The sequence below is a fragment of the Vitis riparia genome, chromosome 14, assembly GCF_004353265.1.
Source record: "Vitis riparia cultivar Riparia Gloire de Montpellier isolate 1030 chromosome 14, EGFV_Vit.rip_1.0, whole genome shotgun sequence".
Classification (NCBI taxonomy): Eukaryota; Viridiplantae; Streptophyta; class Magnoliopsida; order Vitales; family Vitaceae; genus Vitis; species Vitis riparia.
In genome coordinates, this window is record NC_048444.1 from 18,363,170 (window position 1) to 18,382,961 (window position 19,792).

The window sequence follows — 19,792 nt, forward strand, 5'->3', positions numbered from 1 at the left end:
ATTTGTTCATTTTCTAATTTTAATTGATTTATTTGATTTTTTATTTCTTGTATTTATTCTTCCAAATCTTTAATAGAAATTTCATCCATTGAATATTGTGTAGGTTTAATTTGAATGTTATTTGAATCTTCCGTGAGAATTAAATTTTTTAAATTTTGTAAATAGTTTCTTTGTGTTTCTTCATCTTGAATTTTGTCTACAACATCAAAAAATATTTGCTTATCTACTTTTGAAGATATTACATTTATTGTTTTAATTGATTTTGTTTTTTTTTTATTTTCTATTTTTTGTATTTCATTAATTTCACTTGTTGTTTTTTCTTCTATCTTCGATGTTTCCTCCACCTCTCATGGGGCAGAAGAAAACAAAATTTGATTAAATTTTGTTTCACTTGACTTTTCTTGAGTTTTTACTTCACTCTTCTTGATTTGAGTTTTGTTGATCTAATAATTTTTTATTATGTGGAGAATTTTCTATTGCTTTTCTTGAGGTTAATGTTGCAATTCTTTTAAGGGATTTCCTAAATTTGAAAAACCAAAGGAAAAAAAGGAATAGTAATCCTAACTTGTTGCATATATTTTTCATATTGTTTTCTTAAAGCATTTCTAACTTGAGGAGGAAGTTGTTGAAAATAATTTCGTTTTGCAGTATTTTCAGGAGAAAAATAATTTGATTTAATCAATTCTACTTCAGTAACAAAATAATTTCTTTTAATATTTCTTTTTCTAATGATATTTATGTTTAAAGGAGGTTTATCATGATTAGAGAAAATATTTGACTCAGACTCTTCTTCAAAAAGAGGAATTTCCGAAACAAAGTTTGACATATTTTGTAGTTGATTTTCTATTTGATTTAATTCTTCATCTAACTTGGAATCATTAAATTTTATATGATGACTATATGATGATGCAGGTAATGATGCAACTGATGATTTTGTAAATCTAATTATCTCATATGAAGAACTTTCTAAATTATATGCAGAATTATTTGATGCAAATGCAGAACTATCATGGGTCCTAAGATATCTGGAAGACCTAGTTCTACTTAATTCCATAATAATATTACTCATTGTCACATAAAATAATCACAATTTTATCCTTAATCAATTTAGATAATTTCTTGAACAGGGACCACCACAAGTGGATCAACATGGGACTTACGCTCCTTTTGCCCTTCAAACACCGCTATCTAGGCTGACCAAGCCGTTCATAGGAAATTCAATCCGAACTAAGTCAGGACTAAATCAGTGATTAATTACTATTCCAACTCGTAACACTACTTGGTTCTCAAGCAGAACATGGCTCTGATACCATTTGCACTCAGAACATACAAAAGTTCATGCACTCAATAAATAATTCTGTCTAATGAACTCCAAGCATAAAAAGAAAAATAATTACTGTCTAATTTTGTCTAATTTATTGTAGAAATTTAATCATAAAAACACAGATATTTGAATCTGAAAATATTGTTTATTGAAAATATACCTTGATTACAGAGAGTTGTTGAAAATAAGCTTGTTGATAGTAGATGGATGACTTAAAGTGATGAATACAAATGACTAGATTTTTTTAAGAGGAAATTACAAAAACAAGAGAGAGAATTTTTCAGAACACTAAACTCTTTTACCACTCTTGTGCACTCTTGAGCTCTCAAGTTCTGGCTTGTGAGGAAGTTGCTTCTCTATTTATAGATGATGAAGTCGGACTTGAATAGATCTTGAGTCTTCATACTTGAAATTTTTTTGAAATCTGTCACGTGTAGAGACAACTGGAGCCTTGGTGAATGAGGTCTGCAGAAGAAGGTAAGAAAATTTTCTCATGTTAGATGGCTTTCGAAGAGAATATTTATTCTCTTTCTTTTCCCTTGCTCGACGTTGTCTTCAAATTTAAAGTGGGAGACAAAATCCACTATTCATCACTATTCATGACTTTTGACTATTGATTTTTTTTTTTTACTTGATAAATACAGTGAGACAATTGTACAAATGTATAGTTGTACAAAAGATTCTTGAAATCTTTTATCTGGATTAACGCATAAGTCCTCCGTAAAGGATTAACTTAGGGTCTACGTATGAATCATCTGATAAAGATGTGTCTTCAGTTTCTTCATTTTCTTGATGATCTCCAAACTGTTTTAGGGTTTGAATGAGTCCTTGATGATATTGTTTTAAATCAGTAGCGGCTACTAATGAAGCTTGACATTTGCTTTTCAGAGTTAGGAATTCTTCTTGAGTTGGTCCTTGAGAAGAGCTTGTTGAATCCTTTGAATTTGAAGATCCTGGTCTTGTTGAGATTATTTGCAAAATCTTCTGTTGACATACAAAATCATGATTGAATTTGTCCCACCATTTGATGTTGAATTCTCTAAAAAGAGATAATGGAAAAGGATGAGGTTGCTTTTACTTCTTGATAATGTTCCATGTGAGAATCCATGGAATTCTTAATCTCGAACAGAGCGTCAGGAGTCTCGACTGAGTGATAGACTAAGATGAAGTCTTACTCTTGTAGAAGTTGAATTTTTCTTGAATTTTAGGAGGAAATATGGAGTCTAGTAGACCAAAGAAAGTCCACCATTTTTTAAACCAAGCAGGAAATTTGGTATTACAATTTCTTGAGAATTGGATGAACCAAGAATGTTGGTAGCTTTGTAAATAAAACATATTGTACCAAGCATCCATATAATCTATGTAATTGTAGCTCATAGGATGAAAAGGTTGACTAAATGCCTTGCAAGTGAAGGGTTTTTTATTCCAATCAGCAATGGTCATGACTATGAGAATTTGACATTTGGAAAAAGCAATCCTCTGAGGATTGTTTTTATCAATGTTATGAGTAATTTCAACTGAATCTGTGTCCACCAGAATGAACTCATAAAATTGAAGAGTTTTCAAAGGATCATTGGAATTGAAGGTGACTCCTTGAGGAAAGATGTAAGGAAGAATTTTAGGGATTTCTTCATAACTGTACTCTGGCTCAATGAAAGCAATTTCTAAGGTTTTGGGCTTTTTGAAATATTGACTAATTGAAAAAGAAGGAGAAGAAGGAGAAGAAGAAGAAGAAGAAGGTAATGTTGAAATAGTGCTAGGCCTGGATTGACTCTAAACAGGAATATTTTTTAAGGTTGATTTAGAAGCTTGAATAAAACTTTTTGAAGGTTGAAGAGGAGGAATATCTGGACTCAGAACTTGAAAGGAATTTGATGTTTGTAATGGAAAAGTAGGACGAATATTTGAAAAACATATTTATAGTTCTTCTAACTATAATCTCATTGCTGAAGACAATATTTAAAAAATCATCTCTGCAACTAATTTTTCAGAAGTCCTTTTTTTGTTCCAAACTAAATTTACTTATCTTGTTGATAAGTATAAAAAGGAGTATGTCCTCGAAAAAGAAGCCTGACAAAATTTTGAAAAATATTTCTCAGAAATGCTCAGTTAAGAGATATCATGAATCTTTTGTACAACTGTATATTTGTACAATTGTTCCTTTGTATTTATCCAGTAAAAAAAAACCTAGAAAGTATGTAAAGCATGAAAGTGTGAAGAATGAAAAGTAAAAAAAAAATAAAAAATTAATAATGTTTTTGTTGTCTTTCACCATGACTCAAAAGGAACGTGATGGAAAAGGAAAGGAAGAAGACAAGGAGAATAAAATTTACCTTCTGCAGACTTCATTCATGCTCTAGTTGTCATCCTAACACGTGGAAGTGGATTAAAAAATTTCTCAAAATTGAAGACTCAAAACTTCGTTTCAAGTTCGAATTCTCGCCTATAAATAGAGCTGCAAATTTCATCATGAGGCAGAACTTGAGAGCTCAAGAGTGCACAAGAGTTGCAAAAGAGTTCAGTGTTCTAAAAAATTCTCTCTCTTGCTTTTGTAATTTCCTCTTTCAAAAATCTAGTCCTTTGTATTCATCACTTTAAGTCATCCCTCTGCTATCAATAAGCTTATATTGAACAACTCTCTGTAATCAAGGTATATTTTCAATAAACAATATTTTTAGATTCAAATACATGTGTTTTTATGATTAAATTTCTGCAATAAATTAAACAGAAATAGATAGTAATTATTTTTGTTTTCATGCTTAGAGTTCATTAGACAGAATTATTTATTGAGTGCATGAACTGTTGTAGCTTTGAATTATTTGGAATTCAAAAAATTAATTAATTAATTATGAACTAAATAAAAACGTTCAAACACTTTATCTTGAATTAATTACTAGACTTGTACATGTAATAAACAACTTGAATCATTTATATCTTAAAAAGTTTATTCATTTTTAAATTCATTTCAAATAAAATAGTATTAATAATTATTATTTTTAATTTATTATTATTCAATTTTAACAAAATTGACAAATGCTAATATTCATATTTTTAGAATGTTTATAAAAAATATAATTAATTATTTTATTATAGTATTACTATTCATATTTTATGAAAAACTATTGATTTTCTAATTTATTTGTAATTGAAAAATTATTTTTAATATGATTTCAATGAAATTTAGTATATTATATAAATTAAATTTGTACATTTTTTTATAAAATCAAATAAAAAATATTTTTATAATAAATTGCATCAAATAAATTAAAATGTCTCCTAATGGAAATTATTTTTCTTACCATTCTTATAATCACTCCAGTCATCCAAATATAAAGAAAAATGACAAAAAAGAAAATAGACGTGTCCGTTTATGATATTCATCCCCACGTATCAAACATGTCAGCAAGAGAACTCGGAAAATGAATTTCCAAGGAACTTGATAAGAACAAGTAGACAATGCCCTTTTGTTTCCTTAGTGTATACAAGTCAGTAGACAAGGAAATAACTTTTCCTCGAAAGACGAAACGACACACTCTCAGAATGGCCATCTCCATGGATTTGAACAGCAACCCGTGCCTTCTTCCTTGCTTCCCTGCTTAGCTCATAGGCTCATAGCTGCCGGGACTTCAAACTAAGACACAACCCATTGAAACGACTCTTCTGTGCTTCTTTCTCGCCTTCTAGGAAATTGGAAGCACCCCACCTCGTATGAACCCATCAGCCTGCATGTGTCAACCACTTGCAAACATCAGTCTGATTCATTCCTAAGAGCCCCATCCACAGGCTGCTGCTGCTGCCTAGCTCTGGCATCCCTCGGCATCTCAACCTGTTGAGAGAGGTCCTCATTGTTACACCGTTAGGGCATGTTTCTGGATTGGAACACATCCTATGTCTCAGTATTCATTACTTGGTTTGAATTACTAATTAAGATTAAAATAGGAACCAATTACAATTAGGGCTGAAATCAGGACAGGGCTGGATTAGGTTGGTGGTTAACTTAAATTCAACCCAATTCGGAGTCTAACTCTAACCTTGAGTACTTAACTCAAAATCAATTCAACCTCTTTTGTTTCTAAGATTATCCCGAGTTTAAGTTGGTTGAATTAGATTCGAATTAGTTAGGTTGATCAGATTATATTATTCAAAATCAATCCATACTATTTTTTTCAAACTTTTTTCTACATATTTATACTTAAATTTAAATAGTAAATGAAACAAAATTTTATTTGATAAAATTTAATATTTATTATTTAATTACTTAAAATTGTCTTTGAATTAAACTATTTTTAAGTTATTAAATTATATTAAGTGGTTAAGTTGAATTACTCAATCAATTTTAACTTTAAGTTGTAATATATTAAATTACTTTATCAAACATATTTAATATATTTAATTAATGACTTAAAGTAAGTCATTAAGTCATATTAAATCAATAAATTGACTTATCATACACTTTAATAGTTTTAATTTTACTTTTTCTTTAAAAAAAAAATGAAATAAATATTATTATATCGTACAATATAGATCATAAATATTATAAAATAATCGACTTCCAATTAGTATGATATTTTACATCAAATAAGAAAAAAAAAAGTTTTTAATACCATGCATGTAACATAGATAAAATATTAGCTCATTCCTTTTCAAAATAAATAATAAAAACACGATATAAAATCTGAATAAATTAACAAAAAATGAAAACCATATAATGATGGGCTCACAAATTTTTTATACACAAAGGATAGGAGATTCAAATTTTTATTTTTATTTTGGTTAAATGAGATGGCTTCATTGCTAATAATGAAGCCAGAATTGACCAACTTGCTTCTCCTTTCAATTTTTTTTTTCCTTTTTTGTCTTCCTTGACTATAATTCATACCAGCAGCCTGGTAGAACGTTCTACTTTTATTTTCATTTTTCTTCACTTTCCTTAATCCAAGTAGAGTTGTGAAGACAGTGGCTTGTGGTTGAAAAATGCCACCAAAGCACAGCATGGTAAGCTTTCCAAGAAGAGTGAAATCAAAATCTCAACTACTGTGAGAAAATAGATAATAACATTAAAGACAGTGATAAAAAACTCAGAAATTGTAATGATAACTTGACTTACTGAGAACCCATCGATGGGTATGGTTGGAACTTTGAATGATTGAGAGGGCATGCCCACGGCTGATTTTCATTTTCATTTCCATTCTGCTGGTTTGTGCCTCCATCTCCTTCTTTGCTTTCTAAAACCTTTCATTTCCTTTTCCTTTTTTCCTTTTGTCACATTGAATCCAATTGCATGAGTTCTCTCTTGACCCATAGTCCTTTGAGGCCCTTTGCTTGCTAAAAGTAAAAACCCTTTCATTGAATCCGCACTGCTGGTATTTTTTGTCATCTGGTTTCCTGGAGGAGAAAAAGTGGGAAATCCCAAATAGGAAATGGAGGAAACTGTTGTTACGATTGCAGAAAAAGTTGCAGAGTACCTGGTCGCTCCAATTGGACGTTCATTTGGCTATCTGTTTAACTACCGCAGCAACATTGATGATCTCAGGCAACAAGTTGAGAAGCTGGGGGATGCCAGGGCTAGGTTGGAGCGATCTGTAGATGAAGCTATTAGGAATGGGGATGAAATTGAAGCTGATGTTGACAAGTGGCTTTTACGTGTTAGTGGGTTCATGGAAGAGGCTGGCAAATTTTTTGAGCTTGAGAAGAAAGCAAACCAGAGCTGTTTCAATGGGTCCTGTCCAAATTTGAAGTCACAATACCAGCTGAGCAGGGAAGCGAAGAAGAGGGCAAGGGTTGTTGCTGAAATACAAGGAGATGGAAAATTTGAGAGGGTATCATATCGTGCTCCTCTGCCAGGGATAGGATCTGCGCCTTTCAAAGGTCATGAAGCTTTAGAATCAAGAATGACTACTTTGGATGAAATTATGGAGGCCTTGAGGGATGCTCATGTCAATATCATTGGGGTATGGGGAATGGCTGGTGTGGGGAAGACCACACTGATGAAACAAGTAGCTAAACAAGCTGAAGAAGAGAAGTTATTTGACAAGGTGGTTATGGCTTATATATCTTCCACTCCTGAGTTGAAAAAAATTCAAGGTGAACTTGCAGACATGCTTGGTTTGAAATTTGAGGAGGAGAGTCAAATGGGAAGAGCGGCTCGACTATGTGAGAGGTTGAAGAAAGTGAAGAAGATCCTCATCATATTGGATGATATTTGGACTGAACTCGATCTGGAGAAAGTGGGAATTCCTTTTGGAGATGATCATAAGGGATGTAAAATGGTGCTCACCTCTAGAAATAAACATATATTGTCCAATGAGATGGGTACTCAAAAGGATTTCCCTGTTGAACATTTACAAGAAGAAGAAGCATTGATTTTATTTAAGAAGATGCCAGGTGATTCCATTGAGGAGCCAGATTTGCAATCCATAGCAATTGATGTAGCAAAAGAATGTACAGGTTTGCCAATTGCAATCGTAACAGTGTCAAAGGCATTAAAAAACAAGGGTTTGTCTATATGGAGGATGCCTTGCGACAACTAAAGAGGTCTATTCCAACAAACATTAAAGGAATGGATGCAATGGTATACTCAACTCTGGAGTTGAGTTACAAACACTTGGAGGGTGATGAAGTTAAGTCCTTGTTCTTACTTTGTGGTTTAATGTTTAATAAGATTTATATTGATGATTTATTGAAATATGGTATGGGTCTGCGATTGTTTCAAGGAACTAATACATTGGAAGAGGCAAAAAATAGAATTGATACATTGGTCGATAGCCTCAAAGTTTCAAAGCTGTTACTAGACAATGGCCACAATTCATTTGTTAGAATGCATGATGTTGTTCGTGATGTTGCCATAGCAATTGTATCCAAGGTCCATCATGTATTTTCTCTGCGAGAAGATGAATTGGCAGAGTGGCCAAAGATGGATGAACTCCAAACCTGCACCAAGATCTCTCTGGCTTACAATGATATTTGTGAGCTTCCTATAGGATTAGTATGTCCGGAACTTGAACTTTTTTTATTCTATCACACCATTGATTATCATCTGAAAATCCCAGAGACATTTTTTGAAGGGATGAAAAAACTCAAAGTTTTAGACCTTTCTAATATGCATTTTACATCACTACCTTCATCACTCAATTGCCTTACAAATCTTTGAACATTGAGTTTGAATTGGTGCAAGTTAGGAGACATCTCGATAATTGTAGAGCTAAAGAAACTAGAATTTCTTAGCTTTATAGGTTTGAATATTGAAAAGTTGCCTAGAGAAATAGCGCAGTTGACCCATCTAAGGCTGTTTGATTTGCAGGACTGATCCAAACTTAGAGAAATTCCACCAAATGTCATATCAAGCTTGTCCAAATTAGAAAATTTGTGCATGGAAAATAGTTTTACTCTATGGGAGGTGGAAGGAAAAAGTAATGCTTCCATTGCTGAGTTAAAATATTTTCCCCATTTAACTACTTTAGACATACAAATACCAGATGCCAAACTGTTGCTGACAGACGTCCTGTTTGAGAAGTTGATAAGATATAGAATATTTATAGGTGATGTCTGGAGCTGGGATAAAAATTGTCCAACCACAAAAACATTGAAGCTCAGTAAACTCAATACAAGCCTTCATCTAGCTGATGGTATTAGCTTACTGTTGAAAGGAGCAAAAGATCTACACTTGTGTGAACTGAGTGGTGCTGCAAATGTTCTTCCCAAGTTAGATAGGGAAGGTTTTCTTCAATTAAGGCATCTTCATGTTGAAAGAAGTCCAGAGATACAACATATCATGAATTCAATGGATCCAATTCTGTCACCTTGTGCTTTTCCTGTTCTGGAGTCATTATTTCTCAATCAGTTGATTAACTTGCAAGAAGTATGTCATGGCCAACTTCTAGTAGGGTCCTTTAGTTATTTAAGAATTGTAAAAGTGGAACATTGCGATGGTTTGAAATTCCTCTTTTCAATGTCTATGGCTAGAGGCCTTTCAAGACTTGAAAAAATAGAAATAACTAGATGCAAAAACATGTATAAGATGGTTGCACAAGGAAAAGAAGATGGAGATGATGCTGTTGATGCAATTTTGTTCACTGAGCTGAGATACTTGACATTACAACATTTACCGAAGTTCAGAAATTTCTGTTTAGAAGGGAAAACAATGCCTTCCACCACGAAGAGGTCACCAACAACTAATGTAAGGTTCAATGGCATTTGTTCAGAGGGTGAACTTGATAATCAGACATCGGTTTTCAACCAACTGGTATGTCATAGCTCAATAATACTTTCTAACTAGTCATTTTATTTTTGAATCTCTTCAGTTTAAAAAATTGCTATTTTTGGAAAAAAATTCAGGACTTGCCACTCAATTGATTTGGGTCAATAGGTCTTCCTTCATTTATATCCCAAAAATTATCACTGTAAATGCCTCTTCTTCTAAGACTTTAAGAGAACGAGTTTCAACTAATAATACCCAACCTATTAATAAATGAACGGAAAATGTGACATGACATCATGCCTTTTGTAGGTTACATGTTTTATTTTAATATTTGAAACTCTGGGTTCAAATGGAAAACTGTGCAAAGATTTAAGGTTTTTCCATTGATGTAATAGAAAACTGTTCACAATCCAAATAGATCCAGTGAATCTGGTCTTGGTGTGTTTATATATATATATATATAAAATCCATATATAAACACACGCACAATATGTGTGTATGTATATATATATGTGTATGAAAATCTTGACAGAAACTACAAATGCCTAAAGTTATGAGAAATTGCATATCATTTATAACATTTTTGGAAACTATAAACATGCTTGATAGAAAACCCTAATTTTATTTGAGATACAGCTGTCATGATAATTATTTTCACTATATTTATTGCAGTATTATGCCTTGTCCTCAGTAGTTTGGCATATACAAATGATGCAATATACCATTGTTCTTATGCTCTCCGAGATTCTCATGTTACGGGAGGGTTGGCATGGTCAACTCCGGTCCCTTAAGATAAAGAATTGCGCTTCACTGTTGAAAGTACTCCCACCCAGTTTGGTTCAAAACTTACAGAATTTGGAAGTACTAATAGTGGAAAACTGTAAACAATTTGAAGAAGTATTTGATCTTGAAGGGCAAAATGTTGATGATGGACATGTTGGGCTCCTGCCTAAGTTAGAAAAACTGAGTTTAATTGGTTTGCCTATGTTGAGACATATATGCAACAAGGACCCTCGACACATTCTGTGCTTCCAAAGCCTGAAATGGTTAAAAGTACACAAATGTGGCAGCTTGAGAAACCTTTTCCCTGCTTCTATGGCCTTGGGTCTTATGGGCACTATCATATTTCCTAAGCTAATCCATCTTTCACTAGAATCTTTACCTAGCCTAACAAGTTTCTATCAAGCATATCATGTTCTAAAAAGGTTTGATTCTGCAGATGATATCCCAGTTGCAGTGCTCTTTAATGAGAAGGTCAGTTCTCTCTTAGAATCCTTTTCTTTTTACTTCTTATGAAATTTTGAATGACAAGAAAGAAAATTTAGATTAAATCTTGCTTCTGGAATATTCTAATTGTATGACAGTTTTCTATTTATATTAGAATGAATTTCTGTTATTTGTTGACAGATTTTTTTTCCTTACAAATTCTAAATAGGTGATGGAATTCAACTTTTTTAAGCATGTACATTCTCTCCACCCCCTCGTCAATGGGGATCTCTGGTAAACATATACAGGACAACCCAAAGTAGTTGCCTATAATAATGTTAAGGTAGAACTTTAGTTTTTTTGGTTTTAAGGAAAGGAAGATTTGGGGTTTATAAGATGGTTAGAGTATCTTACTGCTTCCCATAAGTTTTTCCACCATTTGTACATAAATGCTATTTGAGAGGTGCTTCTAATCATTTTCTGGGATCTGGAATTTGTGTTCCATCCACAAAATTTCAGCTGCAAATGTGAATTCCTCTGCTCAGCTAACAAAATAATTCATGTGAAAGTGGCAAGAAAAATGAAAAAATTTAGCAATTGTAGGATCCTCCTCCTTGTCTTTTTCTTTATTGTATCTGAATATTTGAATCAGTATAGACCAAGATCAAATGTTAGTCAGTGCCTTGGACTTGAATTGATGCATTGAGATCAAATGATGCATGTTTTCTCTTTAAAAAGTTCTTTCTTAGATGGTAAGGACACCTCATAACCAACCAGTCACCTGGAACATGGTATTTTGATTTCATTGGTATTGATAGCATTGATGGAAACTTCATAAGCAATATTTTGAATATTTCTGAGAAGATGAAGTGATGAAATTATTATGTTTTTTTTTCTTGCCCCAATTCTAGCTGGTTCTAGACATGGATAGTTTTCTTCTATTAACCTTTTGCCTTATATTGTCTTTATGTAAAATTATTCAAAATATATAAATAACAAAATGGTGATGAACTCCGCAGGCTGCATTGCCTAGCTTGGAGCTATTAAACATCTCAGGACTGGATAATGTGAAAAAGATATGGCACAGCCAACCAACTTCCTCAAGATTCCTTCATCAAACTAAAAGATGTAAAGATGGCATCCTGTGGACGACTGCTGAATATTTTTCCATGCAGTATGTTGAAAAGGTTACAGAGTCTACACTTTCTGAAAGCAGTGGATTGTAGTTCATTAGAAGAGGTTTTTGATATGGAAGGGATAAATGTGAAGGAAGCTGTAGCAGTCACTCAGTTGAGTAAATTGATTCTACAATTTCTGCCAAAGGTTAAGCAGATATGGAATAAGGAACCCCACAGAATTCTCACTTTTCAAAACTTAAAATCAGTAATGATTGATCAATGTCGAGTTTGAAAAACCTTTTTCCAGCATCTTTAGTCAGAGATCTAGTGCAACTTCAGGAACTGCAAGTGTGGTCTTGTTGGATAGAGGTAATTGTTGCAAAGGACAATGGAGTCGAGACAGCAGCTAAGTTTGTATTCCCTAAAGTAACCTCTCTCAGACTCTCCATCTACATCAACTCAGGAGTTTCTACCCAGGGGCACATACTTCACAGTTGCCATTGTTGAAAGAACTGATGGTGCATGAGTGCCCTGAAGTCAATTTATTTGCATTTGAAACTCCAACATTCCAACAAAAACATCATATGGGAAATCTTGATATGCTGATTCACCAGCCCCTTTTCTTGGTGCAACAGGTAAGGTCCCAAACCTTCTTGGATGTGATTCACCTCATCAAGTTTCATAATTGTCAAATTTTGTTTAATTGTACATTAAATTTTCATGTTATTGTAGCAATCACAATTAGTTTGCTCAGCAGATCATGTATTGGATTGCTCCCTTGCCACTATTTTTTCAGTTTTGTGAACCCTTATATAGGTTTATAAAACCCGTCCAATCAGAGACTATTCAATTGAATAGTCTTAAAAATTCATTTTCTTGTTTCCGTGTTGGAATTTTTGGTCACATGCAACCTCTTTTTAGGACAATATATTCAGACTTGGATATTGTCTTACTATAATTACGCCTAGTGGGAATTTTTTCTTTGATTAATAAGTTGATTGAAATTATTCCATTTAATGATTTAATTATTTGATAGATATGTTTTGTGTATCTTGTTTTGCATGATTATTTATATATACGTGAATTCAGAAAACTTGAAAAACATTTGTACCACTCATAGCAAATAAAATGAAAATAAATATAATCTCATTATTTTTGGGTAAAAAGTCCGGAACAAACAAAATGATTTTTAAAAAATAGTTTTATTTCCAAAAGGAAAATAATGAATTTAAGTGTATTAAACTGCTTTATTTTTCAAAATAAAAAATAATTAATATTTATAAAATTAATTAATTTTTTGGAAATGTTTCCTATAAACAAACTCGGAACAATTATTATCTATTGTATTTTATCATTTTCATTTTATTAATTTCTAAAGTATAAAGGCTATGTTTGATTCTTATAAAATTTGAAGAAAAATGTAAAAGAAAAAAAAATAAAGAGGAAAAGTATAAAAAAAAAAAAGATTTAAAGTTTATAAATTATTTTAATTTTTTTATATAAATTAAAAAAATAATAACTTGACCAGAAAAGGTTTTTTCAAAGTTTATTTTAATTTAAACTTTGAAGATTGATTCTAGATATCCCTTCAAAGAAACTAGTGGGAGACTTCAATTAATTATATTATGCAGTACAAGTAAACTAATAACTTGACCAGAAAAGGTGGATGCAGAGACCAAAACAACATGCTAGCAACATGATTGTTGGCCCCCACTTGATTCAGAAGTTCCTTTAGGCTATGTTTGGTTCCCGGAAAGTACAAAGGAAAGAAAAAAAATGCTAAGGAAAATGATTTTCTCATGTTTGGTTGTCCTATAAAAAATATTAAAGAAAATCAAATATAATTAAAACTAATTAAAAACTTATATATTTTTAAATTATTTAATCTTTATATTGATGAGTTAAAATAAATAAAATGAGTTTGAAGTAACAAAAAAAATAATTTATCAACTTTTAATCTATTTTTTTATTTTCCTTCACTTTTTCTTTCCTTCTATTTTTCCTTTGTATTTTCTTTCCCTCGCATTTTCCCTCAAATTTTCCGGGAACCAAACATAGCCTTAGAGAGGATCCTAGATTTCTTTCTTTCTCCCTATTGCAGTTGAACTTTTAAGCTAAAATTTGACCTAATCCTTTCTTGTGAGAGGAATTTATATGACTAGTCTATATAGTTCAAACCAATATTGCAATTTATAGTAAATTTTATTGGTTTTCAGAAATGATTTAATTTTTAAAACTATTATATAAACAGCCAACTTATAGTAAACAATTCTGCACCAACATTCCAATCCATTTTTATTAAAGTGATTTACGCCTTGCACTGAACTTCTCAAATGCCAAATGATCCTAATTAGACATTGAGAGTTGGCTGTCCATTGCATCTTCTGTGAATTGATTATTTTGCCATGTTCTTTGCTTGGAGTAGAGAAATAAAACAGTTCCTCGTTGTAGATATGCATATGTTATTTGTATACTTGTTTTAATTGACAGAACAAATCTGTTTTGTTTGAGCCATTTATCAGGTTGCATTCCCAAACTTGAAGGAATTAACATTGGATTACAATGACACTAAAGAAATATGGCAAGAGCAATTTCCAGTTAATTCCTTTTGCAGACTAAGAGTTCTGAATGTATGTGAATATGGAGATATTTTGGTTGTCATTCCTTCCTTTATGCTTCAAAGATTACATAATCTGGAAAAACTTAACGTGAAAAGATGTAGTTCAGTCAAAGAGATATTCCAACTTGAAGGACGTGACGAGGAAAATCAAGCCAAGAGGCTTGGACGGTTAAGAGAAATATGGTTGCGTGATCTTCCAGGGCTGACCCATTTATGGAAAGAAAACTCCAAACCAGGCCTTGATTTGCAAAGTCTAGAGAGTCTTGAAGTGTGGAATTGTGACACTTTGATAAATTAGGCACCATGCTCAGTATCTTTCCAAAATCTAGATACTCTAGATGTGTGGTCTTGTGGCAGTCTGAGAAGTTTGATATCACCCTCAGTAGCTAAAAGTCTGGTAAAACTCAAAAAACTCAAAATAGGTGGATCACATATGATGGAAGTAGTAGTTGAAAATGAAGGAGGGGAAGGAGCAGATGAGATTGTTTTCTGCAAATTACAACACATGGTACTTGTGTGTTTTCCAAACCTTACAAGCTTCAGTTCAGGTGGTTATATATTCTCATTCCCATCCTTGGAGCATATGGTGGTGGAAGAATGCCCCAGGATGAAAATTTTCTCTTCAGGCCCCATAACTACACCAAGGCTAGAAAGAGTAGAAGTGGCAGATGATGAGTGGCACTGGCAGGATGATCTAAATACCACCATCCATAATTTGTTTATAAGGACACATGGTATGTACTAATTCAGCAATCTTAGTTACAGAGGATGATTTAAGATTTTCTTTACTTGTGGTGAATGATAACAGTATGACTATTAGGGAGGCACCATCAATGCTGTTTCATGCACTGAAATCAAATATAAGAGGGCTTTACCTTTCCATTGTCTTCAGATTTTTCATACCTATCCTAGATTTTCTGTTTGTTTTTTCTGTATTTAAATGATATATCAATCCCTGATTAAGTTGCCATGCTCCTTGGCAGTGAATAGAGAATGCTATTGCTCTTGCAACTTATTTTATGTGCAATCAAGTCAGGGTATTGCATCTTTTGTTTTAGTATTACATTGAGTTGTTGTGAGACAAGTATTTACATGATGCTGGGCCTGTTAAGATTGCTCAACTAGCAATTCATAGTTAATATGTTATTGTTATATCTATTAGCAACCATTAAAATGAAAGCTTGTGACTTATTTTCTGAAATATTTATCCTATAATAGAAGGAAATGGTATTGCAGAATGATCTGTTACTGTATTTTGAAAATAAATAAAGCAGTTCTGAAACCACAAAACCATGAATTAGTAATTGGGTTCTGCTAATTGTGAATAAAGTGAAAAAATAGGTGAGGATGGTCACCTGTCGTTAGGATCTTTTGTTATCTTTCTAATGCTAAATGCTTTGTGGTCTTTTGATGCTGGGTTTATAAATTCCTCAGATTCCAAGATGCTTTTTGGAAGGTAGCTGCATGTCATGGTATACACCCCAAGAGAACTTAATTGGGAACATCAATTGGGAACAATTTGTATTAAAATTCTTATTCAATCTATACATGTTTTTTGGTGAAAGGAAAGTATATATATTAATGTTGTTTAATGTTTTTATAGGTAACTTGTTCTCTTTAAAATAAGTCTATCATGAAGTTTTTGAAATTCAATAATGTAATTAGACTATATTGGTAATGATGTTACCATTATTTGTGTAATATGTATTGGAACAAATATTTTACCTTTCCATACCCCATTTTCTAGCAATTTCTATGGAAATTACAGTACCATGATGTGTTGCATAGACAGATGCTTTGGTGAAGTGATGGCTAAAGTTGGAGTTGGAGATGCTTGGAGAATTTGGTCACGTTCAGGTATGATTCAAGATTGTTTTCATTATACACTTAATCAACTTCTCATGTACCAAACATGACCTTAGAGTTTTTGGATTTGGGTTTGATTTAAAATCTGAGCTTTTTTACTATTTATCATTCATATTAGGCTTTTGATTTTCTTTTGCAATTTCTTTTACCCTTTCTTTTGTTGTTGAGGAAATGCAAGAAAAGAAATGGACAATAAATTTTGAATCTAAATTTAACTATGTCAAATCAATCTTTTAGCTATCATATTTGATCTTTCGTTGTATTGTGTTTAGTGTTTAGCAATTAAGGTCTTGGGTATCTTGTGATATTAGGCAAGAAATTTGATAATCAACGATCTTCTTTTTATTTTTTTATTTTAGCATGTCATTCTAGTAGATGACCATAGTCTATGTTATCAGTTTTTTCCTCATAGAGTTGAAAGGCCAAGAGTGAGAGAAATGGCATCAAGGTCTTTGTAACTTGTCTACTTTCTCCATGACAAGTTAGGAGTAGATGAAATATCTACATGACTATATAAAGCATTATTTACTTATATCTTTTGTAAATGGTGTCTATGATCACAAACTCTAAGGCTATTTTTGGTTCCCAAAAAGTTTGAAGGAAAATGCGAGGAAAGGAAAATAAAGAGGAAAAGTCGAAGAAAAGAAAAAGTAAAGGAAAATAAAAATTGATTTAAAAAATCAATAAATTATTTTTATATGTTATTTCAAATTCATTTCACCAACTTTTCTTCTCTATGGAAAGATTAAATAACTTAAAAATGTATAAATTTTTAATTAATTTTAATTATATTTGATTTTCTTTCCTATTTAATTTCCATAGTGAAACCAAACATGAGAAAATAATTTTTCTTAGTATTTTTTTTTTCTTTCCTTGGTAATTTTCGTGAACCAAACATAGCATAAAAGTAACTTTCCTTCTATACAAATTATGATGCTTGTTTTGCATACATTTTCTTTCAATTATTGGCTTTCTTTCTATCTACCAAGTGCACTTCATTACCTTTGTATTGGATACTTTAATGTGATATTGTATCCCTTATGTTCACATTGGATGTCCATTATTTTTTTTTTCCTTTATTTTTTTCTTTTTGAAAATTGCCATTTTTTAATCTATCTTACCGGTGCATCTGTAGTGATCAACTAGGAAGATGATGATTGCCATTCCCGGTCTTCTATTAGTGAGCAGGGACTGCATTTGAAAGGAAAAAACAAAAAAAGTGCTAATGTCATGCTGGACAGGAGCAATAGGTGTGAAACTTATTCTTGCCGCATGCTTGACTCTTCGTGTTTGTGCTAATACTTGATCCTTTTAAGTTGAACGGGCTATTACTTTCTTTTCTTCATTTTTCCTAATTTAAAATTTCCATTTCAAAGGTGCCAGTGACCCTGGTGGATTATGGAGCTTCTTGTTGAGTAGTTCAACTAGGAAGTCTGATCTTGGACAGAGTTGTATTTCCTTTCTTTTCCTTGGATCTATACTTGTGAACTGTCTGTCTCTTTATCTGTTTGCATGATGAATTGCACTTCTTTCTAATTTGCCTCATGATATCAACTGTTGAAGGTACTACTTCAACTTCAGTTGTTGCAGAAAATGGATTACTTGCACATCAAAGCTGCAATATTTATGTTGCCTTGAATGCAGACTTGATAAACCAAAAGCTAAGACGAAATGATCCAACAAAGCCTTATATAATTTGGTTGTATATGTCCATCTTTTGTAAACGGGGAATCTCTACAAGAGAATTGAGTGGATCATGTGCTACCTCGAATACAGAAATGTAAATGTCCCTTGAGGTTCCTTTTAGCTCAATTGGTGGATTTCACTGAAGAAGCATCCCCTCTTTAAGGGATTGGGAAAGAAAACCATAATTAAAAAATGAGATATTGCTCAGGGATGCACATTGAATACTGATAGTTTGCTTTGAATTTCTGGCAGTATGTCTATTATAAAACAAGTCCTTGTCATTGTTCTAAAAGAAATGAAACAAAACATACAGTAAAGTTAGGGCAGTTAGTGTATGAGAAGTACCCAATATATGAGTTTTAAATAAATTTTAATTATATTTAATTTTACATTATATTTTTATAGTAAAATTAAATATGGAAATAGTATTTTTTTTTATTAGTTTTTTAAAACCGTATTAGTTTATGAATAATGAGGGAGGGAGAGAGTCCTATCCGATAGGCATTGTTGGAGAGAAAATGACATCATCCTGACATCATATATTGTTGGAGAGAAAAAATGCATATCACTAAATTTTGACTTAGAAACCGGAGTTTTAGGGCTAAATTGCCCTTTTATGTAAAAAAAAAAAATATAAGTTTTAGCCCTTGACAAAACTTATGTTTAAATTAGCCCCTTGCCATGTAGAAGCCATGTCATAATTTTTTTTTTTTCAAAATTTAATTAAAAATATTAAATTATACATTATTATAGAAATTAAAAATATATTTTTAATAATAATAAATTATATATTTAAACTTAAATATCTAATATTACTTCAATAAAGATAAATTGACAAATATAATAATAAATAAATATTTTATTTATCAATAAATTAATAATATTAAAATAATAAAGTTATATGAAATCTAAATAAGATATGCCAATGCTTCAGTTATTTTATTTTTTTATTTTAAAATTTAATTAAAAATATTAATTTTAAATTATTATTGAAATTAAAAAATATATACTTTAATAATAAAAATTTATATATTTAAACTTAAAGATCTAATATTACTTCAATAAAGATAATTTGATAAATATAATAACTAAATATTTTATTTATCAATTAATTAATAATCTTAAAATAATAAAATTACATGACATATAAATAAAATATAAAATTATATAATTTTAATTTAAGTTATATCACATGAAATATTAGGAAGGGGCATTTTTTTTCCATTATAGAAATGTTTAATGGGTATTTTTTGTGACCTTGATGAAACTACTAAAAATTACATTTTGTAGTAGATTTTTTCTAATTAATTTCATTAACTAATTTCAAAATGTATCTTCAAGTCATATATATTGTGTGTACAAATAATAGTGTTTTCTCACGTTAAACTATACATATATGCTTTAAAATAATTAAAAAAAAATCTATATATGGAAACTTAAGAATATACTATTATTTTAATAAAGATAAAATTGTCAAAATACAAATAAATTAATATCTTAAAAATACAATAAATTAAATATCTTAAATAATAAATTATATAATTTTATATCTTATTTAGATTTCATATAACTTTATTATTTTAAGATTATTAATTTATTGATAAATAAAATATTTATTTATTATTATATTTATCAATTTATCTTTATTGAAGTAATATTAGATATTTAAGTTTAAATATATAAATTATTATTATTAAAATATATTTTTTTAATTTTAATAATAATTTACAATTTAATATTTTTAATTAAATTTTAAAATAAAAAAATTTAACTGA

The 19,792-nt window shown here is 31.0% G+C and overlaps 1 protein-coding gene across 1 annotated transcript; it reads left to right on the plus strand.

Moving 5' to 3' along the window:
* Positions 1 to 6,744: 6,744 nt before the first annotated feature.
* Positions 6,745 to 7,854, plus strand: LOC117930510 (disease resistance protein At4g27190-like). Its single transcript, XM_034851155.1, has one exon. It carries the CDS (start codon positions 6,745 to 6,747, stop codon positions 7,852 to 7,854), a length of 1,110 nt encoding a protein of 369 aa, XP_034707046.1.
* Positions 7,855 to 19,792: the final 11,938 nt, after the last annotated feature.

Excerpts from the sequence above, each read along its gene's own strand:
- LOC117930510 (XM_034851155.1), top strand. The coding sequence starts at position 6,745 with ATGGAGGAAACTGTTGTTACGATTGCAGAAAAAGTTGCAGAGTACCTG.